Consider the following 22,387-nt stretch of genomic DNA (forward strand, 5'->3'; position numbering starts at 1 on the left):
AGTGGTGTTAACTGGCACAAACGCTCCCGGTTCAACCCTTTTTACATTTTAAAGTTCGGTGATTAACCGGCACCTGTTTTCCACATTTTTGGATAACAGAATGGAATTTCAGTTTTCACAGTTCATTCACAAATATAACATTTCAGTATGTTCCAGTTCATATCACATGTCACGTTCGTTTCGTCAAAACCACTTTAATTAGTGTATAATTTGAAAAATACCATTTGGATTGCAAACATGGGTGTCAAGCAGTTCCTACCTTAGTTTTAAAGCAGTTAAAGTAGTTTTGGAAAATTTGGAGTTCATAGGCCAAAACCCCTATTTTTTTCAAAAATCGTAAAACCGCAAAATCGTAAGAAACAACATTTATACCTAGTAAAATTTTGCAAATAAGCAGTCAAAATGTGCAGTAAGACATAAGCTATCTTTCTAGCAGTTCAGTTTTCTAAAAATACTGATGTAAACAAATCTCGTTACCTTAATCCCGAAAACAAAAATATGAACGGATCGGTCCAAAACAACGACTCGAGATCCCCGAAACCTAAAAACTGAAGAACATTACTTCACTATAATCACGACTACTACATAACTACCGAATCAGAAACGAAATCAGATAATTACCTCGATTTTAGAAAAAAACCCGAAAATCCTCGGATCGAAAATTCGATCCGCTATAACTGCAGAGATTCTCCTCCTAATCCACGTAACAATGTCGGATTGTTGATTCTGGCAACAGATGACACGGAATCCTAGAGAGAGAGAGTGTTGGTTCGTGTTCTAGAGAAAGAGAGAGAGAGAGAATGGAATAACTTAGTAAAAAAGAAAAGGATATTCTATTTATAACTAGGTTAACCCGGCTAGCCTCGTCGACGAGTTGAAGTTCTCATCGACGAGCCAAAGAAGGTCGCTCGTGGCTGAGTAAGTGACCTCGTCGACGAGCCTGAGATTTCAAAATCTCTGAAAATCCCTCAATATCTCCTCGTTGACGGGTCTTTGTGTCTCGTCGCCAAGCAACAGAAGAGACTTCGTCGACGAGAAATGGAGCCTCGTCGACGAGCTCTGTTATTTTATCCTTTTTAATTTCCCTTCTTTTTTCTTTATTTATTTTCCAAATTTGGGTCCCCACAATCTCCCCTCCTTATAAGAATTACATCCCTCAAATTCATCAACTGATACCAAACTCACTCTACTTTACGTCAAAGATTTACAGAAGAGTCGGAAGCAACCCATAATGCAGTTCTGGCCCGAATTTATTACCTACCTTCACTTATGGCGGAGGAATACCTTGGTTACAACATAAAGCTTCAGGAACTTACAATATACATACAAAACTCTCCCGAAGGTCATATCTACTTACTAAACACACTAACATATACACATTCACTTACCTGACTAACTTAACCATCTCTGAACAACCGAAGATACTTCTGACGTATCTCAGTTTCTAACTCCTAGGAAACTTCTTCCACTGCATGGTTCCGCCACAATACCTTCACTAGCGGTATTTCCTTAGTCTGTAATTGCTGAACTTTCCAATCCAATATCTGTACTGGTACCTCCTCGTATGATAAAGCATCACTGATCTCTAGAGGTTCGTAACTCAACATGTGTGATGGATCTAACACGTACTTCCTCAGCACTGACACGTGGAACACGTCATGAACTCTGGATAGTGTTGGAGGTAAAGCCACCCGATAAGCTACTGAACCTATCCTTTCCAGTATTTCAAAAGGCCCGATATATCAAGGACTTAGCTTCCCCTTCTTTCCGAATCTCATCACCCCTTTCATTGGAGCGATCTTCAGAAACACCATATCTCCTACCTCAAATTCTAGCTTTCATCGACGAGTATCAGCATAACTCTTCTGCCGACTCCAAGCTACCTTGATTCTCTCCCTGATAAACTCGACCTTTGCAGAGGCTTGCTGAATCAATTTCGGACTCGGTATCTACCGCTCACCTACCTGATCCCAGTACAACGGAGATCGACATCGACAACCATACAATGCCTCGTAAGGTGCCATCTCCATGCTGGCCTGGTAACCATTGTTATACGCAAACTCAACAAGCAGTAGATGCCATATCCAGCTGTCACCAAAGTCCAGTACAGAAGCCTGCAACATATCCTCTAACGTCTGAATAGTCCTCTTAGACTGCCCATCCGTCTGCGAGTGGAAAGACGTACTGAATGTGAGTTGCAATCCCAAGGCATCCTGTAGACTCTTCTAGAAACGAGACATAAAACATGGATCTCGATCCCAAACAACAAAAATAGGAACATCGTGGAGTTGTACAATCTCCTGCACATACAACTCTGCCAGCCGATTCAAAGAATAGCTGACTTTGATTGGAATGAAATGTGCAATCTTCGTCAGCCAATCAATTACAACCCATATAGCATTCTGCCCATGCACCACTGTAGGTAACCCCGTCACGAAATCCATCAAAATGTGTTCCCACTTTCACTTGGGAATGTCAAGTGGCTAAAGTGACCCTACTGGTCTCTGGTGCTCTGCTTTGACTTGCTGACATGTCAGACATTGCTCCACGAAACGGGCGATCTCTCTTTTCATGTTGGACCACCAGAAAGATTCCCTCAGACTCCGGTACATCTTCGTACTGCTAGGATGTACAATGTAGAGAGAACGGCGTGCCTCCTCCAGAATGACTCGTTTAATTCCAGCGTCATTCGGTATACATACTCTGTTATGAAATCTCAAAATCCCATCACCAGAGATACTGAAATCCGGCTTTAACCCACTCTGGACTCCTTCCATAACCTCAACAAGCTCTGGATCCTCCTTCTGTGTTGCTCAGATTCTCTCCTGTAAGGTCGGCTGTACCACCAAGCAAGCAAGAACATCCTGATGATTTCCTTCCACTACCTCCAAGCCCAACCTTTCCAGGTCCATACATATTTGATGCTAAACTCCCACTGCTGAGACTGGCGCATCAACTGACTTCCAACTCAGAGCATCAACTATCACATTTTCTTTCCTTGGGTGATAGGTAATAGTACATTCGTAGTTTTTTATCAACTCAAGCCACCTATGCTGTCTCATGTTCAACTCTTTCCGAGTGAAAATGTACTTAATACTTTTTTGATCAGTAAAAATCTCGCACCTTTTACCATATAGGCAGTGCCTCCAGATTTTCAATGCAAACACTATAGTTGCCATTTCCATATAATGTGTCGGATAGTTTTTCTCGTACTCTTTAAGTTGAAGAGAAGCGTAAGCAACTACTCTGCCCTGCTGCATTAGAACACAGCCAAGACCCCTCTTAGAGGCATCACTGTAGATAACAAACCCGCTATCCCCAAATGGAATGGTCATAACTAGAGTAGTAACCGTTCGCCGTTTCAGCTCCTGGAAACTCAACTCGCACTCATCAGTCCAATCATACCTCATGTTCTTCCTCATGAGTCGCGTCAATGGACTTGCTAAACTGGAGAACCCTTCTATGAACCATCTGTAGTAACCCGCAAGACCCAGAAATCTTTTGACCTCCTGAACATTCTTCGGTCTCGCCCAATCCACTACTGCCTCTATCTTACTCAGATCCATTGATACTCCTTTTTTGGACACTACATGCCCTAGAAACGAAATCTTTTCCAACCAGAACCCACACTTCTTCAGTTTAGCAAATAACTTCTTCTCCCTAAGCATTTGTAGTACCAGTCTCAGATGAACTTTATGCTCTGCAACATTCCTAGAATACACTAGGATGTCATCAATAAATACCACGACAAACCGGTCTAAGTATTCGTGAAAGACCGGTTCATCAAATCCATAAATGCTACACGTGCGTTAGTCAAGCCGAATGGCATAACCATAAATTTGTAATGGTTGTACTGAGTTCGGAAAGCTGTTTTCGGAACATCCTCCGTCTTCACCTTCAGCTGGTGATACCCAGATTGTAGATCGATCTTAGAGAAGATCCACGTGCCCTGTAGTTGGTCAAACAGATCATCGATCCTGGGTAATAGGTATTTGTTCTTTATCGTTACCTTGTTAAGTTCTTTGTAGTCGATGCACATCCTCATCAACCCATCCTTCTTCTTCACAAGTAGCATAGGTGCTCCCCAAGGAGAAACACTCGGTCGAATGTACCCCTTATCTAGAAGCTCCTGAAGCTGTTCTTTCAACTCTCTCAATTTAGCTGGAGCCATATGATACGGAGCTTTCAATATCGGCGCCGTACCTAGAGCTAACTCTAAAACAAATTCCACTTCACGGTTCGGAGGTAATCCTGGCAAGTCCTCTGGAAATACATCAGGGAACTCGCGCACTATCGGAATCGTCTCCAATTTACATTCTTCTTCCGGCGTGTCTTTCACAAACGCCAGATACCCTTGACATCCCTCCCGAAGCAATCTACCAGCCTGCAAAACTGAAAGGATCCGTGGTGCAGAATGCACACGCGACCCTATAAACTTGAATTCCTGCTCCTCTGGAGGTCTAAACATCACTTCTTTCCTGTGGCAATTGATACTGTCATAACTGGAAAACAACCAGTCCATCCCTAGGATGATATCGAAGCCATACATGTCAAATACTATAAGGCCAACTAGTAGTACCCTTCCTTGGATCATCACTGGGAAATCACAAACTACTTTGCTACATACAATTGCCGACCTCAATGGCGTAGCCACTACCAGTTCATAACCTAATTGTTGCATCTCTAATCCATACAGTTTAACAAATCCCCGGGAGATAAAGGAATGCATTGCTCCTGAGTCAAATAATATAATAACTTTATTGGAAAGCATGTAAATATTACCTTTTACCATATCTCCAGCGTTCTTTGCATCACCTAGAGTCAAGGAGTATACCCTAACCTGGGCAGTACCCCCTTGCCGTCCATCTCGTGGCGCCTGCGCACCACCTCTGAAAGGCTATTGCGAAGCTTCAGCATATCTCGGCAGATTACAATCCCTCACCTGATGTCCTATCTTACCACATCATAAACAAGCGATCATAGCTCTCCAACACTGCCTTGCATGAGGTTTCCCACACGTAGAACAAACAGAAGCGGACGTGGTACTCTGAGAAGCACCACTACGGTTCTTCTTCTTCTAGTTGTCCTACTTTTCCCCTCCATAAGAACTGGAAGGTGCAGGTTTCTTCTTCGAGATCTGAACCCCGACCTCTTCCTGCAGACTCTCCTCTACTACAGTGGCTTTATCAACCAGAGTAACAAAGTCCTGCATCTGCTAGATAGTCGTATGCTTGCAAATCTCCTTCCCCAGGCCCCTCTAAAATTTCCAAGCCTTCATTGCCTTGTCCGGAACCATGAATGGAGCAAAACGGGATAGCTCCTGAAATCTGGCAGCGTACTGTTGAACTGTCAGTTGCCCCTGCTCCAGACTTATAAATTCCTCCATCTTGGCATTTCTGACCGCGGCCGGAAAATACCGTTCAAAGAATAATTCCTTGAACCTAGCCCACATCACAACCACGGGAATAGGTAGATGCTCTTCAAGCATCTTTACAAATTTCCACCACCTCTTCGCTTCGCCCGACAACTTGAACGTTGCAAAGGCTACTTTCTACTTCTCAGTGCAGTTCAAGACGTCCAAAATCTTTTCAATCTCCCCAATCCAATTCTCAGCTCGAATCGGGTCTGCACTTCCCATGAAAATAGGAGGCTTCAGTTGTGTGAACTGATCGATAGAATAGCCCAACTCAGTCGCAGGACGATCCTGCCCCCTATTCGCCCGAACCACCTTAGCCATTAACTGCTGAGCAAAGTCCCGCAGAACATTCGTAGAATCACTGCCAGCCTCAGGGCCAGCTCCCTCACTAGTACTGCCTCCAACATTAGCAGTATTATCCCTGGATTCCATCTTGAAAAACAATTAAGGAAAGCAATTAGAAGCTTAACCAACTAATACTGCAACACTATAAACTCATTTCCCATAATAACAGTCCTAGTACTGACGTACTCTAATAACTCACATACTCATTCTGACTCGAGTTCTGCCCTTCCACTTAGAAACAAAACTGCCAATAGATTGCCGTGATTTTCTGAACCTTTCGAATGATCCAAAAAGGCACTGAAGCCTATCAATGCATTTCTGTCTCTAGGTATACAAAGTTGTACTCGCTAATCTTATTCACATCCTAAACTTTGGTATATTCTAAACTACAAAACCTAGTAACCTAAGCTCTGAGTATATAGCCCTAACTAGGCACTATGAATTGCATCACACTTCCGACTGGTTAAGGGCTTTGATACAATGCTGTAACGCCCTGGTCCTTTATACGAACCCAGAGTGCTACTACACATACTCTGTTATACCTATATTTGATAAGAATATATAAACAACCTGCCCTAAACAGGGACAAACGGGCGTATTTTAGACATATTTGTACTCATGCACAACGAAAAACATAAACATTCTCATTCAGGGTTCTATTAGATATATACCAGAGTTCTATCTGTATTTCTCAGTACATAAGATCCATACTTAAAACGTAAACATATTACATCCTCCTACATTCTACGAAGCTAACAACCTAGTACTAATCCACTAACAAGACTATACGCGTCAAAGTCCCTTTAGAAGAACTAGGACCGACATCATGTAGGACCTGAAATACAGGTTGTAAGATTGGGATGAGACACTTCTCAGTAAGGTGGAAGATATTACATCAGCACGTGACTACATGAGTTTATTCCAATTAAAAACAGTTGCACATTATCACATTCATAGTACAGTACTTTTCTAGATATATAAACATAATACAGCATCATCACAAGCGAGAGTCCCCGAGATTAGGGTAGGGTACAAGCTTATACACTGTATGATTCCCTCCACACAGTACTCAACTTTGTGACTTTGCCCATTTTAGTTTTCTTAAATCATGTATATGAAAATTTAGGACAATGACTAGCTTTGGAACTTTTAGAAATATGCCTAATTACCCCGTGGCACGGGTTGTGCACTGATAACTCTGACAGAGCCCTGTTCATACAGGCACTATCAAGCATCACAAATATAGTCCGACTGCCCCACCTGGTTTATTATTTCACCAGTGGCCCCATACACTCCTGCAAGCCGACTAACTCGATACCCACATTGACTCACATGTGTGGTTGCACTGTACCTCAGTTAGCAACGGAACCGCACCTCTAGTTATTTAAACCCTCAAATAACCTGGAGTATCTTTCAACTCCTTCAGAGTGTCTTTCAACTCCTTTAGTAACAAGCTATGGTCCCAATCAATCATATATATAATTTACAATAAAACATAACAATTTGTACAAGTCCAGTATTTTCACAATCACAATCATGCAATCTTCCATGCATTTTTCTTTTCTATCAATCAGTGGTGTTAATTGGCACAAACGCTCTCGGTTTAACCCTTTTTACATTTTAAAGCTCAGTGATTAACCGACACCTATTTTCCATATTTTCGGATAACAAAATGGAATTTCCGTTTTCACAGTTCATTCACAAATATAATAGTTCAGTATGTTCTAATTCATATCACATGTCACGTTCGTTTCGTCAAAACCGCTTTAATTAGTGTATAATTCAAAAAATATCATTTGGACTGCAAACATGGGTATCAAGTAGTTCCTACCTTACTTTTAAAGCAGTTAAAGTAGTTTTAAAAAATTTGGAGTTCATATGCCCAAACCCCTACTTTTGCCAAAAACTGTAAAACCGTAAAATCGTAAGAAACAACATTTATACCTAGTAAAATTTTGTAGATAAGAAGTCAAAATGTGCAGTAAGACATAAGCTATCTTTCTAACGGTTCAGTTTTCTAAAAATACTGATGTAAACAAATCCCCTTACCTTAATCCCGAAAACAAAAATATGAACGGATCGGTCCAAAACAACGACCTGGGATCCCCGAAACCTAAAAACCGAAGAACATTACTTCACTATAATCATGACTACTACATAACTACTGAATCAGAAACGAAATCAGATCCTTACCTCGATTTTAAACAAAAACCCAAAAATCCTCAGATTGAAAATTCGATCCGCCATAACTGTAGAGATTCTCCTTCTAATCCACGTAGCGATGTCGGATTGTTGATTCACGCAACAAACAACACGGAATCCTAGAGAGAGAGAGTGTTGGTTCGTGTTCTAGAGAAAGAGAGAGAGAGAGAATGGAATAACTTAGTAAAGAAGAAAAGGATATTCTATTTATAACTAGGTTGACTCGGCTAGCCTCGTCGACGAGTCGGAGTTCTCGTTGACGAGCCGAAGAAGGTCGCTCGTGGCCAAGTAAGTGACCTCGTCGACGAGCTTGAGATTTCAGAATCTCAGAAAATCCCTCGGTATCTCCTTGTCGAAGGGTCTTTGCGTCTCGTCGTTGAGCAACAGAAGAGACTTCGTTGACAAGAAATGGAGCCTCATCGACGAGCTCTGTTGTTTTATCCTTTTTAATTTCCCTTCTCTTTTCTTTATTTATTTTTTAGATTCAGGTCCCTACATGTATATTTAAAAATGCGTATATTTTCTTTCCAGTTCACAACTCGGCTCAGCAGTAGCCCCATTATATAAATCTACAATTATGTAAATAAGAACCTCCCTGATTGGACTATCATAATCACATCATGTAATAACCCCACATGATCGAGTTGTGCGGTCCGAAACTAGACTTAGCCCTAGATGGCCTACCACCAGGCTAAGTCAAACATAATGCATCTGTAATCTGATTTGCCTACCTCAACCTAGTCTGGACTCCAGGGGCGGTCCACAACTCTTCGCAGGCCAAATCGACATCAACTACCAACACTCTCAACTTAATGTGGTTGCACTGACATACATATATGTATATATATATATATATATATATATATATATATATATCGTCTGTGGTTACGGTACCGAGCATCCACTGTCCATTAAGGTTCTTAGAACATACATTACAATTTACATAATACAATAGATAATATGTTCATATTTCTCAACACATATTTCATATTCATAATTCTCAACACATATATCGTGAGCATTCCACCCCATCGTCTCAACGATAATTTTTCAATAACCGCGTGATCAGTATATCACCGTGGACTCACAATTTCTGCATTATTCGCAACATCTCCAAGCTCAAAGCTCATTATAACTAGATCTCAATATAAAATCCATATTCTGTATATTAAACCACCATTCAGTATAAAAATCCCAATTTTTCCATGCAATACCATATCAATTAATCCACAGGTTAATTATGCATTTAAATAATCATACTCATGCCACACTATTTGAATATTAAATCGTAATATAATAAACTTCTCAGGAAAAATATTTTTTTTTTTGAAAATAAGGGTATGATCATCCATAAAATTTAGTTCAACTCAAAATACATATTTTACTAGTTAAACGGAGATGATCACCCCACTCACATTAGTTTTTTCCCCAAAACCAAGTATAATAACCAAAACAACATTTTCATCCGCCTAATTAAATCAGGAAATTGTATATAACATTCTCGTACCATATACTATAGTTTAATCGGTTCACATTTCAAAAATAACTGGCATAATCTAATCCCCCCTACAATTTAATCGGTTCACTCTTAACTAGCTTTTAACTTATTTCCAAATGACGATTTGTAAAACAAATTCTTGCCTAGACCTAGTGACGTCATTGGATTTTAGATGGAGTCATGGTTGGTCACACGCCAAAAACAGGTACATGACAAGACCACCTTGGCCCTAGGGACAGAGCTCCTCAATTGTAAAAGCTCCACCTTTGTACCTTAACGGTGTTCAAAGATGAAAGGACCAAGAAGCTGCAATGGTAAATGATGCTCTGAGTATGATAGACTCTTTACCTTACTCAAGAGTGGGGGCATCTATGTGGAAAAAATTCGTCCATGCTCCATATAGGCCTAAAGGCTAATTAACAAGGGGAAACCCTTTGGTTGCCTAGGATTGAAGGAGAGGACATGAGGAGATATAACCCCCTTACAGTTGTTAAGGTAACCCCCTATTCAAAGGGGCATTCAACTTAGGCTACCTATAAAAAAGGGGAAGCAACGAGGTAAGACACGTTCACCATTCTTATCATTGTTGCTCACATTTAATGCCTCCCTCTTTCTCTATAATAACTCAAAGAGATCCCCTAGACATCACTTTGAGACCTCCCAAAGCTTTGCTTTTTTCTGCATGGTTGATGTGTGATCCGACAAAGAAAAAAAGCGCGGCAACAATTTTGTTGTTTAAGTATCTAGAGAAAGAAAAAAAAAACATTATTGGTGTAGAAAAAACAGCTTAAGTATTATTATCCAACTTCCTATGCCTTTCATAGGTACTTAAATTGATCTTCTTTAATTCTTGAAAAAAAAAAATTAATAAATGAATAAACCATCTACTTGAGTGAGGTTAACCATATCTATTCATTAGAGAAGTATGATATGCATTACAGGCTCAAAATTAAACAGGCTGTAATTCTCTTTTGGAAGGACTTTGGGAAAATATAGCTATCCTAAAGATTTGGAGGAGGTCATGGGATGGCCCGGTGGTAACGAGCTCATCCCAACCTACATACCTACATTGAGCATGCTTCAAACTACATCATCCTCCTTCCTAGTCTCCACTAACCTATTAAAAAAATAAATTTGGAGAAGCAAGCAAACTGTAGAGCCATTTTGAAGTGCATTTAGGCTCTCCCTGATTTATACATAAGGATCAAAAGTAATAAAGCCAAGAAGCCTAAAGTGTTCGTATCCAAAATGTATTGGGTATCAACACTTGCTTGATACTTCCTTACACTTACACGCATCTAAAATTAAATAATTTTTTTTAATTTTGGACATGGTTACATACATTGTAATGACCCTCCCCTTACCCTCGCAAAGCTGGGAGCCTTATGCCCCGAGGGGGGGGGGGGACATAGTTGAGAAACTTCTTGACACTTCCTCATATAGCAAGGATGCTTTTGAGGCACTTCTTGCATTGAAACGCTGCATTTTGTTGTCCCCTTTAATTCAATTAACAAACCACCACCCCACCCCCCCCCCCCCCCAGCCAAGAAAAAAAAAAGGGAGAAGAATAGAGGCTAAGAGTCAAGGTGGTCTTAACATTGACTGCACATTTGGTACATAGGAATGGATTGGAATTGAAGTGAATGTAATCGAATGCAACACTTGATTTTCCTACCTCATTCCATTCTGCAACACATGACGTGAGTGGTTGGACATTGGAGCCCTAGCACCACTACTCTATCCATCGCACCATCTGACCTCCCAGCCCCCAAAATTCCCCCCTTAAAGTCATCGCCAATTTTCCACTTTATCTCTCCTCCCCCCCCCCCCCAACCACCCCCTAAACTTTGACAAACCATGCCCTGGAGTTGATTTTTATGTCCCGTTGTTGGATCAATATTGTATAATGTGTAGCTGATGATTGTGTAAGTGTAATTTGTAATATGTGTAGTTTACAATTTTTCATAATGGTGCTTGTATTTCATCTTAAATTAATATTACCACATTCTCTGTCATCCAAGGAAAAACATGGCTATCGTATCTTTATTTTTTTATTTTTTTTGAAATTGCTTTATCGTCATGTCAGTATTGTGTCATATCTGTGTCTCGTGCCAGCATCGGCGTTTCCTAGGTTAAAATAAGGATAATGACTGATTGCGATTTATTTGCACACCAACCAAAAGTTGGGTATTTTATATTTCCTTCTAGCTTATTAGAAGAAGGGGGAGGCTTGACCTTGGCAATAAGTAGTCCAAGTGAAAAAGACCAAACTAAATGAAAAAGAAATTGTCTCTGAAAAAGGGAAAGGCATACTATGCTACTTGTCATGGTCCAATTATTTTCACACCCTTGTGAAGGGCCATGCGGCGCTAGTTAAAGCCCTCTTGCTTAACTAGCCAGCCTATCGTTTACCCACATTCATCCACGAAGCACCTTCATTAACATTCATTCAAATAGTAGCGGAAACAGTAATCAATTCATGAAAGTCGTGGCAAGCAAGCAGTAAACATTGAAGCAAACATAATTCATTAACAACACCTCCGTTGACATCGTGTGTTTAGCGAGGGAGGCAAGTAGGCTAAACACGTTGACAATAACTAGTGAGTTTTACAATGACTAATGAACACTCACCCTCCTCCTAAAGAGGTTTTTATGTAATTATCATCCTGACACTAGGAAACATCAAAGTGACCGAGGAGTCATACTGCTTTATTTGGCATACAAAGACACTACTAGCAGAAAATATCCTTACACTAGTATTTACATGATGGAAACCCATCCCAAGCACACAAGATAAGCGGTCACAGGCAAGCATAATGCCCTAAACAAACTTAGCTCGTGACATTCTCCCCCACTTATGCAGTCGACGTCCTCGTAGACTTTGGCGATAGGTACACTTCAAGTTTGTCCACGAACGGTTGAATATCTTCCGCAGAAATCCAGCTGATTTCTTTGTCGACAAGGCGTTTCCACTTCACTAGGAACTTCTGCCGCTTCTTCCTCGAGGATGTGAACTTTCTGTCTACAAGGATCTCTTCAACTTCACGTCTGTCAGATTGCACTGTCTTCAAATCTGCTCTATTGGGCCGACTTCTGCTTAGGTCATTGGTATTGGCGTTGAATGGCTTGAGGCAGTTGACATGAAACTGCGGTCTTCTCCCTTGATCTGCCCACTTTTTCATCAGCGTAGAAGCTTTCTCCAGATTGGCTCGGGCAAACTCTGCATTTTGCCTCCATTCTCTAGTGAAGATGTACGCCCTAGGACTCTTTTGTTTGTACGGCTAGCCCACTGTGTGAGGTAGCAGTGGTAGTTGGCCTGTAACAAGCTCAAAAGGGCTCTTGTTGTTTGTTGAGCTCCTTTGGGCACTGCCACGGAATGGAGCCACATCAAGTAGTTGCATGCCATTCTTCTGGTTGTCGTTAACAAAATGGCACAAATACTCATCTAGCAGCTCTTTGAATCTCTTCATCTGTCCGTCTGTCTGTCGGTGAGATCTCGAAGAGATGCCAAGATGTGACCTGAATATCATGAAAAATTCTGTCACAAATAATAACTTGGGGAACACCCCAATGTTTCACAAAAGTTACAAGGAACAATTGTGTCGTCTCCCCTGCCGAACAATACTTTGGTGCGGCACTGAAAGCATCATACTTCTTCCGCTCCCCCTTGTCTTGTTGGCAAGTGAGACAAGTTTTGGTACCATCAACCACATCATCCCGCGTGTGCGGCCAACAATACCTCCCCAGTAGTCCTGTCATTGGAGTCATTTTCCGTGAATACCCCTCAACGAACTTCCTGCAACATCTAGTAAGGCCAAGAAAGGAACGCAAATCCTTCACTATCGTGGGGATCTTCCGTTCTTGAACCATCCTTACCTTCTCCATACCCCTCCCACTTGACCAAGGAATTTGTTGCTTCGCTGAGCGAAAGAAACCTCCCCTTTCTTCACATACAGATTGTTTCCCCTCAGCCTGTCGAACACCTTCCATAGATGCTCTTCATGTTTCCTCTAAAACAACACCGATGCTCCCAAAGGTGTTTTGGAAGGGCGAACACATCCCGCTTCCAATTCATCAAGCTGTTTCCCCAACTCTACTATCTCTAGAGGTGCAATCCGACATGGCCCTTTAGCAGGTGGTTTCACTCCTGATAACAACTCAATCTCATACTCCATAGTTCGTCGTGAAGGCAAATTGTGAGGTAGCTTATCCGGCAACACCTCCTAATACTCATCCAACACCGCTTGGATGGTCATAGGCTCCAGCTCTTGGCCTACTTCTTTGTCTACCACCACCGTGGCTAGACGTGTCTGCTCACCCTAACCCAATCCCTCATTGAGTTGTATGGCTGAAAGGGACTTCCCGTCGTCTCCTTTCGTTGCAACAACTTGCACCATGAATGAGTGATCTCCCATCAGACAAAGGGAACCAGTCAAAGGCATCAGCACTGCCCTCATCCCCCTTAGGGACTCCATTCCTAGAATGACTGAAAAGTCATCCAATGGCACCACTGTGAAATTCACATGACCTTCCCACTGTCCAAGCTTTACAGGCACTTGCTTGGCTACTCCCAGAGTAGGCTGGGCTACAGAATTAACTACTTTCATGCTTCCTGTATCCTTCTCTAAGGATAAGTTGAGTCTCCATGCTTCCAATTGCGAAACAAAATTATGAGTAGCCCCCGTATCCACCATAGCGCGGGTACTCTTCCCATTGATCCTCAAGTCCACAAACATTAACCATTTTGCTCATGTAACTTTCGATGCTTTTGCCTGCTTTTCCAATGCGCTCACCAGCCGCACTGAACCTACCCTCGGGGCGTCATCCTCTTCCTCTTCGCTTTCCACCACATTTCCCGAAGTGGAAGCTTGTAAGGCATTGAGTAATCCCTTGTGTTGACACTCACTCGCTCTGTGAGATGCACCACACAAGTAGCACGAAATCTTACTCTTCCCCTTTCCATTGGGTGTGTTGAACCCTTGAGACGACAAAGCTTCCTTTGAGGTTGCTGATTTAGGGTCGGCTCCCCCACTCTTGGGTTTGCCTTTTTTGAAAGACTTTCCACTGTTTCCCTCTCAGCCAAACCATTTGAACGAAGCGGTATCATCACCAGCATAGTCAATCAAGTGTTCCGCAACAGCTTGTGCAGTAGACAAGTCTTGAACCCTTTGCCTATGAAGTTCAGTTCTTGCACATGGTTTCATTTCCTTTAGAAAATAGAATAACTTGTCATTTTCCGACATATCCCGAATATCCAACATCAAAGCAGAAAATTATTTCACATATTCCTTGCTCAACCCCGTATGCTTGAGATCTCTCAGTTTTCTCCTTGCATAATACTCAACATTCTCAGGAAAGAATTGTCCTTGAGCTCGCTCTTCAAGTCTGCCCAACTATTGATTACACAGCTTCCATTTTCAATTTCTCTGTACTTGGTACGCCCCCACAGTTTGGCATCACCAACCAAGTACATGGTCGCATTATCCACCTTTGCCCGTTCTGAGGTCATCCTCACAACGCGAAAGTACTGCTCCACATCGAAGAAGAAGTTTTCTAACTCTTTGGCATCCCGAGCACCCCCATACGTCCTGGGTTCTGGTACCTTGGTCTTGCTAACTCCCGGAGTGTTGGAGTTCCCCATAGCAAGAACCAATAGATTCACCTTTGCATCCAGATCAGCCATCCGCGACTGCAAAGTTTCAACTATATGGCTAAAGTCCTTTGACATGTCGCCTATCAAACATGCTTGATATTTTTGAAATCCCATCACTTCATCAACAAGTTCTGTCATTTGAGCCACCTTCACGGCTACAGTATTGGTTGTTGCCTCAACCTGTGCTTCTAGCACGCTGATCCTGTCAGCATTGTTTGGTGTCATGGTCACTTACCAAAGCTTTCCAAATCTAACAACGAAGGTAACCGAATTCACGTAGCAACTCAACCTTGGGCTCTGATACCAAGTGTCACAGTCCGACTATTTTCACACCGTTGTGAAAGGGACGTGCGGCGCTAAATGAAGCACTTTTGTTTAACTAGTCAGCCTGTCGTTTACCAACATTCATCCACGAAACACTTTCATTAGCATTCATTCAAATAGCAGCGGAAACAGTAATCAATTCATGAAAGCCGTGGCAAGCAAGCAGTAAACATTGAAGCAAACGTAATTCATTAACAACACCTCCGTTGACATCGTGTGTTTAGCGAGGGAGGCAAGTAGACTAAACACGTTGACAATAGCTAATGAGTTTTACAATGACTGATGAACACTCACCCTCCCCTAAAGAGGTTTTTCTGTAATTATCATCGTGGCACTAGGAAACATCAAAGTGACCGAGGAGTCATATTGCCTTATTTGACGTACAAAGACTTTACTAGCAGAAAAAATCCTACACTAGTATTGACATGATGGAAACCCATCCCAAGCACATGAGATAAGCGGTCACAGGCAAGCAGAATGCCCTGAACAAGCTAGCTTGTGACACTACTGCATGTACGGGGTGAAACCAAAATTTCATCTCAGGGAGGGCCATTTATGGTATCAATTTGTAAATGCATTCCATCGAGAGTATATGGATCCAAATTGGTAATAAATGGAGAAAGATACATATAAAATAACAATTTAATACACACATGAAAATTAGCGTCTATAGATGACATCTTTAATGATATAAAATGAAATAAAGAATCAAAAAGACTTACTTCATATTACATGTATCTAAATAAAATAAGCCGCTCTTAAAAAGAAGAACGACAAAAAAAAACCATAAAATAGGCATTCATTTAAGTTAACAAAAATCAGTTATTAGGGAATTTGTACATAATAAACTTGCTTTCAATACAAATTAAGTCTATGGCAAAACACAGTAAGCTTAAGAGACAAAAATAGGCAGACTGTTAAAAAATTCTTACATTGACAAATAAACCAAAAAAAAAAATTAAATTGCAAAAAACCATGACTTACACCATCATAAAAGTTATTCAATATGTCCCAAGGACATTAACTGTTAAAATTTGAAACTTACATGTTAAGAGGTTGCTTGTTCTAAACATGAAGGATGGGAGGGACCCTCCTGTTGCGTAGTCCAAGCCCAAAGAATCTCCAATGAAAAAAAAAAAGTTATCATCAAACTCTTTCCTCTGCGTAATCTATCCTTGATTAGTTTGATTCCTTGACACCATGATCTGATTTCCACATAAAAACTTCATCTAATCTTCGAGCATTCAATTATATATTTTTTGGTAAGGAAAACCTACAATTAAATGTTGAACTCTATGCAACCCACATCCAATATTCCAATCTATGAGACAGAAAAAGTAATAATTCAATCATACAAGAATGCAGAGTACTGAATGTACCTTGTGGAACATACAAAAAAATGGATTGGGAATTTCCATCTCAGGCCGATCCAGAGCAGGGTCCCCAACACAAAAGCATTTTCCTCTTGCACTTGCTGTGTGCAGGTGGAAGATAGGGTTCTTCGCTGATGAAACATGCTTGTGCTTCTACTGCCGACGACCTGGTCTGCGTTGACTATGCGTTGTGCCTGTAAAGACAGAAGATGCCCCTCTGAAAGATTTTCATTCATTATAATGGCCAACCAATGCAGAGGACAAACCGGCAAATAGTACAATGATATGGCCAAAACAGTCATTCCACTGTCCCAGTTGATCAGGTGGAATCTACTCTGGAACTTTCCTGTCTTCTTCTTCAATTATTTTTGCATCACCATTTTTCCCAATCCGCCCCTCCATTGGCGCCCGGAGTCAATTAGCTGGGGTTTGCTTAAGGCTTCTGTTTCATCAGGTGAGAGCAAGCAGAAGGAAGGAATCACTTCAATGGATGCTTCAATGGATGAGGATAAAGATGAGGGTTCGTTGTTGCTCTATCCTGATGATTTCTATGGGTCTTCTCGTGCGATCAAAGCTACTGATTCTCATAACCAAGGTGAAGTTTCACAGCCAAATCAATTGACCCAGAATTGATTGCTGTTTAAATTCTCTTGCAGGATTATTCTGAGTCTGTTCCATGTATGTTACCATTTGCCATTAATTTGTCATTGACCATAGTTTTCTCCTATTCGTGCTGAGAAAGTTGGTATGGAGACTTCAATGTAAAAAGCATTTGGAACACTGCGTAAGAAAGGCTTCTAGTTATACTTGGTTTTTATTCCATTGTGATGGCTTGTGTTGTGTGGTCAAGTTCCTTTCAAGGGCTACTAGCTATTAACAAACCAGTATAAAATGGTACTACCATCTAATTTCAGGTCTAGCAAAGGTCATCACTTTGCAGTTCAACAAAACATCAAGATGTGTAAAGATGGAATTTCTTGGGCCTGTGGCCGCCAATTTTGTTCATTTTTGTGAACAATCTCATGCTGCCGTAATCTCCACCACTGGTTGAAGTCGATTGTTCTTTGCCAATAACTACAAGCAACTCATAGAAATTCTTTTGTTTTATGGTTGGCATTTTTGTATCACTATTCTCATTATTTTCTGCCCTTTTGTTAGAACCTGAAATCGGCACTTTCTTATGCCAAACAAATGGCATTTGGGTTACAAAAATTTCAAATCAGCCACTATGTTTAGATACCTTATAATCCATTAACCTAGATTGAGGACTAATACTCCTATTGGATTGGAAACATAGCAATTTGACAGAGATGGTGAACTTACAACAGGCACACAGCTTGGAAGCCCTTTGGCCATGAATTTTAAAAACTGTTCTTTATTTCAGCTGTTGCAAAATGCGAGAATGCTTTACAAACAAAGTATTTTTATAAGAATTTTATACAATGAAGGGTGGTTATGAAATTCACTTTGCTGTGGAAGGGGTGAACCCTTTTTTTATCTGTATAGCATTACTTAAATCAATGCACGTATCAATATGCATGTGCAAATATCTTGATTTCAGTTGCAGTTTTCATTCACTAATATTTGTCAAGAGAAAATTGGTGTAACCTTTTAGTGTACATTAATTAGCACTGGTAGCCATAGCTGCCATACTACTCTTTGACATGGAAGAATATTAACCGCAGCTCTATTTTGGATGTTAATTGGTGACATTACAGTTGGCTCTCTCAAGTCTTTATTTTTTAAAATATTCTACTTCACAATCAATGACTTCCTTGCAGGGAAGTCCTGGTTATCTAGCAGATCAACGAGTAAGAGGCAGGCAAAAGTTGACGTAGTATCTGGACTGATTCTTAATCGAAGCGGTCTAAATCTAACGCCACCAAATGATGAGGAGTGGGAGAGAGCTACAGAGATTTACTTGTTGGATAGTGAGTTGTCAGCATTAACTGAGAACCCAAGATGCCCGCGGCTTTCAAAATTGTTCCTAGAAGGGAACCACAAGTTGAGAACCATTCCTTCTGCATTTTTTGAACACATGCCTGCCCTCCAAGTTCTCAACTTGTCCAAGACTGGTATTAAATCATTGCCGCTGTCACTGTTTGGGTTAGTCAGCCTCAAAAATCTCTATTTGAATGACTGTGAATTTTTCATGGTGCTGTCGCCAAAAATTGGACAACTTAGTCATCTTGAGGTACTTGATCTTGAAGGGACAGAAATTATTTATCTACCTGAGGAAATTGGAAATTTGACAGAACTGAGATGCTTGAAAGTCTCTTTCTACGGATATAAGAGCTGTGGCAGGAAAACTGAGCAGTCAAGCACAATGATTCCTCATCGGGTAATATCATCTCTCTATAAATTAGAACTCTTGTGTATAGATGTGAATCCAGATGATGAGCGGTGGCATGTAATTCTGGAAGATGTAGTGAAGGAAGTTTGCCGCTTGCACAGATTAAGATCCCTCAAACTCTACTTTCCAAAGGTGGAATTTTTGGGGCTATTGTTGAATGTTACATCAAACATAGTAGCATTTGCTCTGTTCAATATTCAATTTAGAGTTATCGCTGGTCGTCATGTCAAACGGATCATATCTCGAATCCAGCATGATGTTGAGTTTGAGCTAAAACGATGGCGGAGATGCTTAACCTATGTGTATGGTGAGGGAATCCCTGGAGAAGAAATTAGGCAGGTACTTGGACGAGCAACAGCATTTCACCTAGACCGCCATGTAACTGCGAAGAAGTTATCTGAATTTGGGATTGAGAATATGAAGCGTCTGAAATGTTGTATACTAGGGGAATGTAATGAGGTTCAAGTGATCATAGATGGAAAAGATATCCCTAAAATAGCTGCATATGATCATAAAAGAATTGGGCTTGAAGCACTGGAATACTTAAATATTTATTACATGAAAAATTTAAGGACCATATGGGCGGGGCCAGTGCAGACTAGGTGTTTTTCCCATTTGAAGTTCTTAAACTTACGTACGTGTCCACGGTTGGATACCATTTTCACATGGAGGTTGCTTCTTGTTTTCATCAACTTACTAGAACTCAAGGTTGAAGATTGCCCGGCGATGAAAAGCTTAGTAAGCTGGGAACATCCTGCGGAGCAGCAATCCTCATGCACCAGATCAGATTATTTACTTCCGAAGCTGCAGAAGATATCACTTCATTTCACACCTGAATTGACTAATCTATCTGGCGGCCTACACATTGCACCAGAGTTAAAATGGATGAGCGTTTATGACTGCCCAAAGCTCAAGAGTTTCTCACATGGAGAATTGTCCACTGAAAATTTGAGGACAATCAAGGGTGAGAGACGCTGGTGGGAAGCACTGGAGTGGGAAAGTGGCCTGCCAGAACATTTGAATGCTATATTTATCCCAATCGAGTCACCCCTTGACATTGGTGACTCCTAAAAAGTAATTTGTAATTTTATTAATGAAAATTAAAAAATGGAAGTGCTTGGAAATGTGAAGAATTGTGCGGAAAATGAAGTGTGTAGAATTGAGTAGAATGGTGGAGTGTGTAGAAGATGGAGGTAGCATGCCTATATAAAGGGAGTTTTTTCCCAATTTATCTTTTTTTTTTCTAAATGTATTAAATAATACCTTTTTTAGGAAAATAATTCTCGGAATGATAATCTCGCGCTACTTAATGTAGCAAGATTTGCCACATGTTATTTCAGAAATTATTTTTCAAAAAAATATATTATTTAATATATTTTTGTTTAAAAATGATAAATCGGGAAATAAATTCTTCTGCGTAATAAATCGGTAAATAAATTTTTTTAATATATATATTTTTAAAAATAATAAATCGCAAAATAATTTTTTTTGCTTAATAAATTGGAAAATAAATTCTTTTATGGTAGCGAGATTTGTCACGTGTCATTTCGGAAATTATTTTCTCATAAAAATTATTATTTAATATATTTTTTAAAAAAATAATAAATCGGGAAATAAATTCTTCTGCGTAATAAATTCTTCTACGTAATAAATCAAGAAATAAATTCTTTTAATATATTTAAAAAAAATAATAAATCAAGAAATAAATTCTTCTGTGTAATGAAGCGTACAAGCAGTTATACAATGTAATTATTTTTCTTTTGTGTTTTTGTTTTTGATATTGTGGTTGTAGGTGATGATGCTTTTCCGAAGATACACGATCTTCACTCAGAGATGTTCGATTGCTTATTGATGCGCTCGCCTCCTCTGGCCTTACAGAAGTTACAAGAATAGTTTAGACAAATTATTAGATAAAAAAATTATAACTCATATTAAACTTAATTTAAGCAATGAATTTATGATTATTTGAATCAGATAATTTATTACAAATGATGGACAATCTTTCGTTCTCATTTTAAGTTCAAGCTTTTTTTTTTAACCATCATAATTTATTTCGTAATATAATAACTAAGTTTTTTTTTAAATTATAATTTGATAAAATGTTAAGTATTTAAAAAGCTACAACAAAAGTTTTATATTATATATATATATATATATATTCTTAGTCATTTAATATATAAATTAATTATAATTTGATTCTAATTAACAAATTTGTATTTGTATGATTTGATCTAGATTTTAAATTAAAGTTTGCTCTACATTACATGATCTAATGAGTAACTTTTTAATGTTGAAAACAAAAGCAAACAAACAAATAAATAAAAAATTACGCAGAACAATTTATTTCCCGATTTATCATTTTTAAAAAAAATATATACTAAAAGAATTTATTTCCCGATTTATTACATAGAAAAAATTATTATGCAGAAGAATTTATTTCCCGATTTATTATTTTTTTAAAAAATATATTAAATAAATTTTTTTGGGAAAATAATTCCCGAAATGACACGTGACAAATCTCGCTAACATAGAAGAATTTATTTCCCGATTTATTACACAAGAATTTATTACGAAGAATAATTTATTTCCTGATTTATTACCCGATTTATTACGCAGAAAAATTTACTTCCCGATTTATCATTTTAAAAAAAATATATTAAATAATATCTTTTTTAGAAAAAATAATTTCAAGAATGATACATGGCAAATCTCGCTACTTGAAGTAGTAAGATTTGTTTAAATCTCGCTACTTCGAGTAATAAGATTATGTCAGAGTCATTTTGGGAATTATTTTCTCAAAAAATGTATTATTTAATATATTTTTTTAAAAAAGGATAAATTGAGAAAAAACTCTATATAAATGTGTTGATGCAATTCAATTGTGTGCAATGAAAAACAGTAGTTCTCTTTCTTATATTTTCTTACATACTTTTTCATATTTATATATATTCTCTTGTAAACAACTTCCATTATTTTTCCCATAACATCCAACATTTTGTGGTATCAGAGCCAGCCCCTTCATCACTTACATATCTCACTCACAAATCAATTCAAAAATGACTTCAATGTCAGTGATCTTACTTTCAATTATTCCCAACAAGGAATTTCAATTTTTATTGGAGAAAATTACAATTTATGGAGCACTCTTATGAAGACATTGTTCGTTTCCCAAGATCTTTGGGATATCATTGAAGAGGGATATGAAGATGCACCGAGTCCAAAA

At 39.4% G+C, this 22,387-nt stretch overlaps 2 protein-coding genes across 2 annotated transcripts in view; one reads left to right on the plus strand and one right to left on the minus strand.

Annotated features, from left to right (window-relative positions):
- The window catches only part of LOC131164304 (disease resistance protein RPS2-like), a 37,009-nt gene extending 20,013 nt beyond the window's left edge, over window positions 1-16,996 (minus strand). Inside the window, exon 1 of the mRNA XM_058121398.1 lies at window positions 16,818-16,996. Coding sequence (XP_057977381.1) covers window positions 16,818-16,856 — 39 coding nt within the window. The 5' untranslated portion in view covers window positions 16,857-16,996. The remainder of the gene's footprint in view (window positions 1-16,817) is intronic.
- Window positions 16,997-17,096: 100 nt separating this feature from the next.
- Window positions 17,097-20,288, plus strand: LOC131163455 (disease resistance protein RPS2-like). Its single transcript, XM_058120045.1, has 2 exons — window positions 17,097-17,406; window positions 18,593-20,288. Exons 1-2 carry the CDS (start codon window positions 17,097-17,099, stop codon window positions 20,233-20,235), a joined length of 1,953 nt encoding a protein of 650 aa, XP_057976028.1. The 3' UTR covers window positions 20,236-20,288.
- Window positions 20,289-22,387: the final 2,099 nt, after the last annotated feature.

Source organism: Malania oleifera, chromosome 9, assembly GCF_029873635.1.
Source record: "Malania oleifera isolate guangnan ecotype guangnan chromosome 9, ASM2987363v1, whole genome shotgun sequence".
Classification (NCBI taxonomy): domain Eukaryota; kingdom Viridiplantae; phylum Streptophyta; class Magnoliopsida; order Santalales; family Ximeniaceae; genus Malania; species Malania oleifera.